Source organism: Arachis ipaensis, chromosome B02 (genome assembly GCF_000816755.2).
Source record: "Arachis ipaensis cultivar K30076 chromosome B02, Araip1.1, whole genome shotgun sequence".
Taxonomy (NCBI): Eukaryota; Viridiplantae; Streptophyta; class Magnoliopsida; order Fabales; family Fabaceae; genus Arachis; species Arachis ipaensis.
This window is the reverse complement of record NC_029786.2, coordinates 67,002,323-67,008,687: the sequence shown is the minus strand read 5'-3', so window position 1 is coordinate 67,008,687 and position 6,365 is coordinate 67,002,323. Positions and strand designations below refer to the sequence as shown.

General features: G+C 36.7%; 1 protein-coding gene across 1 annotated transcript in view; it reads left to right on the top strand.

The window, feature by feature from the left end:
* The window catches only part of LOC107627326, a 53,760-nt gene extending 48,268 nt beyond the window's left edge, over window positions 1-5,492 (top strand). The window contains exon 2 of the mRNA XM_016330171.1: window positions 5,078-5,492. Within this exon, the coding sequence (XP_016185657.1) occupies window positions 5,078-5,492 (415 nt within the window). The remainder of the gene's footprint in view (window positions 1-5,077) is intronic.

The following is a 6,365-nucleotide window of genomic DNA, read 5'->3' as shown; positions in this document are numbered from 1 at the left end:
AGAAGTTGAGCCAATGTTAGTGACACTCAACATTGTCACTAACGTTCCAGTGTGCCCCTTCTTGCTTCACGTTAAAGCTCACGTTAACTAGGTTAACGTGGCTTCTAACGTGGCCTTTGCCATCCTTCGAGAACGTTAGTGACATTCAACATTGTCACTAATGTTCTAATGTGTCCCTAGGTCTCACTTTAGAGTCCACGTTAACTAGGTTAATGTGGCTTCTAACGTGGCCATCTTTTAGCCATCCCAACGTTAGTGACAATGTTGAGTGTCACTAACGTTGGCTCATCCTTCATTTCTCATCGTTAGCTTCCACGTTAACCAAGTTAACGTGGAAGTTAAGGTGACTCTTGGGGGTTGTGTGGTTGCTTCAACGTTAGTGACAATGTTGTAGCAAAGGGAAAAAGCATAAGCTTGTAGACCTCGGGATCAACCCCATTGGTCTTGACAGTGTCACAGATTTGCAAGAATTCAGCTAAGAATTGATGAGGATCTTCCAATGGAAGTCCATGAAACTTATAATTCTGTTGCATCAGAGAAACTAATTGAGGCTTAAGCTCAAAGTTGTTTGCTCCAATGGTAGGGATTAAGATGCTTCTCCTATAGAAGTCGGGAGTAGGTACAGTAAAGTCACCAAGCACCTTCCTTGCATTGTTGGCATTGTTGTTGTTTTCGGCTGCCATGGCTTCTTCTTGTTTGAAAGTTTTTGTTAGGTCCTCTATAGAGAGTTATACTTTAGCTTCTTTTAGCTTTCTCTTCAAGGTCCTTTAAGGTTCAGGATCAGCTTCAACAAGAATGCCCTTGTCCTTACTCCTGCTCATATGAAAAGAGAGGAGAAGAAAACATGGAATCCTCTATGTCACAGTATAGAGATTTCTTGAGGTGTCAGAGGAAAATAAAATAGAAGGATGAGGTAGAGAAGAGAGAATTCGAACTTATCAAGAGGGACAGAGTTCGAATTGCTGATAGTGGAGAAGTGTTTGTCCTTTAAATAGAAGGATTTGAGAATAGGGGAAGAATTTTCGAAATTAAAGTAAAAGGATTTTGAAATAATTAAAAGAAATTTTGAAAATTTGGTAAATAATTTTCGAAAACTAAGATTGGGAAAGAAATTAAGTGATTTTTGGAAAAGATTTTGAAATTAGAAATCAAAAAGATATGATTGAAAATTAATTTTGAAAAAGATGTGATTGAAAAGATATGATTGAGAAGATATGATTGAGAATCAAATTAAAAGGAGAAATTTTTAAAATTAAAGTTGATTACTTGACTAACAGGAAATTAAAAGATATGATTCTAGAATTAAAATTTGATCCTTTCTTAATAGGCAAGTAACAACTTGAAAATTTTGAAATAAATCATTATTTGTAGCAAGGATTTTCGAAAATAATAATAATTTAAAAAATGGAAAGAAATTGATTTTGAAAAGATATGATTGAAGAGATATGATTTGAAAAAGTTTGATTTTGAAAAATTATGAATATTTGAAAAAAGGTTTGAATTAAAAACAAAATCTTACCTCTTGTTCCATCCTGGCGTTAAACGCCCAGAATGGTATCCATTATGGCATTTAACGCCCAAAATACTACCTTTTTGGGAGTTTAACGCCCAGCCAGGGCGTTTAAACGCCAGTTTTCCTTCTTCACTGGGCGTTTTGAACGCCCAGCTTTTTCTGTGTAATTCCTCTGCTGCATGTTCTTAATCTTCAATTCTCTGTATTATTGACTTGAAAAGACATAATTTTGAAAATTTTTTTTGAATTTTTAATGATGAGAAATAATCAAAATGCAACTAATCATGGAAAACTAAGATTAAATCAAAAATGCATGCAAGACACCAAACTTAGAATTTTGTATACTAATGACTATAACAATTTGAAAATGCATATGAGAAACAACAAAAGACACAAAGCAAGAGAATTTAAAGATCAGAGCAAGAAAATCATCAAGAATAACTTGATGATCAATGAAGAACATAATGCATGTAATTTTCTAAAATTAGAAGAATAAAGACATGCAATTTACACCAAACTTAAAATTAGACACTAGACTTCAAACAAGAAACATAAAATATTTTTTATTTTAAGATTTTAAAAATTTTTTGTAATTTTTTTTCGAAAATTAAGTGGAAAAAAAAGAAAAAAAAAGGACTTCAAAAATCTTAATGAGAATTCCAAGAATCATGCAATGTTAGTCTAAAACTCCGGTCCAGGAATTAGACATGGCTTACTAGCCAGCCAAGCTTTCAGTGAAAGCTTCGGTCCAAAACACTAGACATGGCCAATGGCCAGCCAAGCTTTAGCAAATTATTACGTTCAACAGCAAGATTGATAGAAATCAATAAGCCCTTGTGATGATAAGTTGAAACCTCGGTCCAAAAGATTAGACATGGCTTCTCAGCCAGCCAGACTTCAACAAATCATCATGAAACTCTAGAATTCATTCTTAAAAGGTCTGAAGAACAAAATAGAAATACAAATTTTTTTTTGAAATTTTTCGAAAATTAAAAGGTAAAAAGCTTAAACATAAAATAAAATTACCTAATCTGAGCAACAAGATGAACCGTCAGTTGTCCAAACTCGAACAATCCCCGGCAATGGCGCCAAAAACTTGGTGCACGAAATTGGGATCATCAATGACGCCAACATCATGGTACGCACAATTGTAATCTCAACTCTTTGTCACAACTCCGCACAACTAACCAGCAAGTGCACTAGGTTGTCCAAGTAATAAATCTTACGTGAGTAAGGGTCGATCCCACAGAGATTGTCGGCTTGAAGCAAGCTATGGTCATCATGTAAATCTCAGTTAGGCAGATTCAAATGGTTATGGAGAATTGATAATTAAAATATGAATAAAACATAAAATAAAGATAGAGATACTTATGCAATTCATTGGTAAGAATTTCAGATAAGAGTATGGAGATGCATTGTTCCTTCTGAACCTCTGCTTTACTATTGCCTTCTTCCAATCATTCATACTCCTTTCCATGGCAAGCTTTATGTTGGGTTTCACCGTTGTCAATGGCTACCTCCCGTCCTCTTAGTGAAAAGGTTCCAAATGCGCTGTCACCGCATGGCTAATCAGCTGTTGGTTCTCGATCATGTTGGAATAGGATCCATTGATCCTTTTGCGTCTGTCACTACACTCAACACTAGCGAGTTTGAAGCTCGTCACAGTCATCCCTTCTCTGATCCTACTCGGAATACCACAGACAAGGTTTAGACTTTCCGGATCTCAGCAATGGCCCCTAATTGATTCTAGCCTATACCATGAAGGTTCTAATCTTAGATTAGAAACCCAAGAGATGCACACTCAAGCTTGTTTGCATGTAGAACGGAAGTGGTTGTCTGGCACGCGTTCATAGGTGAGAATGGTGATGAATGTCACGGATTATCACATTCATCATGTTGAAGAACGAATGGATATCTTAGAACAGAAATAGGCTTGAATTGAATAGAAAAACAATAGTACTTTGCATTAATTCATGAGGAACAGCAGAGCTCCACACCTTAATCTATGGTGTGTAGAAACTCCACCGTTAAAAATACAAAAGTGATCATGGTGATCATTGGCTTCAGCCCCAGAGAGGGAACCAGAAGAACCAAGATCCAAGTATGATCAAGTGTGTAAAATACAACAGCAAAAGGTCCTATTTGTAGAAAACTAGTAACCTAGGGTTTACAGAAATGAGTAAATGATGCAGAATCCACTTCAGGGTCCACTTGGTGTGTGCTTGGGCTGAGTGTTGAAGCTTTCATGTGTAGAGGCTTTTCTTGGAGTTAAACGCCAGTTTTTGTGCCAGTTTGGGCGTTTAACTCCAGCTTTTATGCCAGTTCTGGCGTTTTGACGCCCGAATTTCTATGCTAACTTGAAATGCTGGTTTGGGCCATCAAATCTCGGGCAAAGTATGGACTATTATATATTTCTGGAAAGACCAGGATGTCCACTTTCCAACGCAATTGAGAGCGTGCCAATTGGGCTTCTCTAGCTCCAGAAAATCCACTTCGAGTGCAGGGAGGTCAGAATCCAACAACATCTGCAGTCCTTTTTCAGCCTCTGAATCAGATTTTTGCTCAGGTCCCTCAATTTCAGCCAGAAAATACCTGAAATCACAGAAAAACACACAAACTCATAGTAAAGTCTATAAATGTGATTTTTATTTAAAAACTAATAAAAACATAATAAAAACTAACTAAAATATACTAAAAACATACTAAAAACAATGCCAAAAAGCGTATAAATTATCTGCTCATCAAAAGCCTAGGCTCATTAAATGGGTCCTTCTTCCACAAGAATTTGACATAGAAATTAGAGATAAAAATGGAACTGAAAATCAAGTGGTAGATCATTTGTCAAGGCTCCGATAAGAAAGCAACCAAGACCTTTCACCTCCTATGAATGAGAAGTTTCCTGATGAACACCTCTTGATGATCCATCAAGCACCTTGGTTTACAGACATTGCAAACTACAAGGTAGGAAGGAAAATCCCACCAGAATATACAAAGCAACAAGTCAAAATGTTTTTAAATGATGCTAAACAATTCTTGTGGGATGAACCTTTTTTATTCAAAAGGTGTTAAGATAGAATAATTAGAAGGTGTGTGGCTGAGGAGGAAATCAAGGATATCCTATGACAGTGTCATATCAAGCTATGGGCGATGCTTTGGAGGAGAAAGGACCGCTACAAAAGTACTTCAAAGTGGATTCTATTGGCCATCAATCTTTAAAGATGCACGGGAGTTTGTGAAGTATTGCAATGCATGTCAAAGAGTGGGAAATTTGTCAAGAAAGAACGAGATGCCTCAAAAGTATATTCTGGAAGTAGAATTGTTTGATGTGCGGGGAATAGACTTCATGGGTCCATTTCCTCCATCATATTCAAACAAATACATACTTGTGGTAGTGGACTATATTTTAAAATGAGTGGAAGCTATTGCCACCACCACCAATGATGCTAATGTAGTTCTCCAATTCCTCAGAAGAAATATTTTCACTAGGTTTGGTGTGCCAAGAAGCTTGATAAGTGATGAGGGTAGTCATTTCTGCAACAAATACTTGAATACCCTCCTCCAAAGGTATAGAGTGACTCACAAAATTGCAATACCATACCACCCACAAACTAGTGGTCAGGCTAAAATATCAAACAGAGAGCTTAAGAGGATATTGGAGAAGACAGTTGGAGCTACTAGGAAGGACTGGGTAAGAAAGCTGGATAATGCACTATGGGCTTATAGAACAGCATTCAAGACACCCATTGGAAGGTCTCCATATCAGCTTGCGTATGGCAAGACGTGCCATCTTCCTACAGAGCTAAAGCACAAAGCCTTTTGGGCTACCAAGTTTCTTAATCTTGAAGCTCAAATAGCAGGGGAGAAAAGGCTATTACAACTCAATGAAATGGAAGAATTCAGATTAGAAGCCTATGAGAATGCTAGAATATATAAAGAGAGGACTAAGAGGTGGCATGACAAAAGGATTGCAAATCTTTGAACTAGGGCAGAAGGTCCTTTTGTTTAATTCAAGGCTAAGGATCTTCCCTATGAAGTTGAGATCAAGGCTAAGGATCTTCCCTATGAAGTTGAGATCAAAATAGACTGGTCCTTACTTGGTGACAAAAGTTTCTCCACATGGGTATGTTGAGCTCTTAGATGAAGCTTCTAAGCAAACCTTCAAAGTAAATGGTCATAGAGTGAAGCACTACTTGGGAGGAGATTGGGGCAAGCAGAAGAGTATCCATGAGCTAACTTAAGCACAGTGGTAACGTCAAGCTAGTGATGATAAAAGAGCGCTTGTTGGGAGGCAACCCAACCAGAGGTAACCTTTCTCCAATCTTCTTTCAATAAGTGGTAATTAAACTTCTAAATATTGCAAGGAAATAAGTTTTGTGTTTCACACCATGGTGCTTATCAGAGTGAACAAATCAAAGGGTGAATTTGTATATTAGTTTGGTGTACCACCATGAATCTTAACACATTACACCCCTTAAAACATTTCATGATTCCAAGCAATAGCAGAAGCTAATTACCCCTACAATCTCAAGTTATTACTCTTCATCTTTATAGTTTTATATAATCATAAGAATTGTTGCATCCATTGTTCATGAATGCATGCAAAACTTCAATATGCATAAAGTGTGGTTAAAGAGAAGCATGAAGTAAGAACCTAAGTTTGGCGTCACACACCAACTTAATGACACTTCTCCAAAACCATATATGCATGATTTAATTCAAAAAAAAACTTTCAAATTCGAGAATCAATAAAGAGAATGATGGAGTCTTTTCTTGTCTTTTCTCTTCTTTAGTACTTACATTAGGTTACTTTTATTGTACACAATTTTGTTTGCTTGCAATTCACATGGGAATA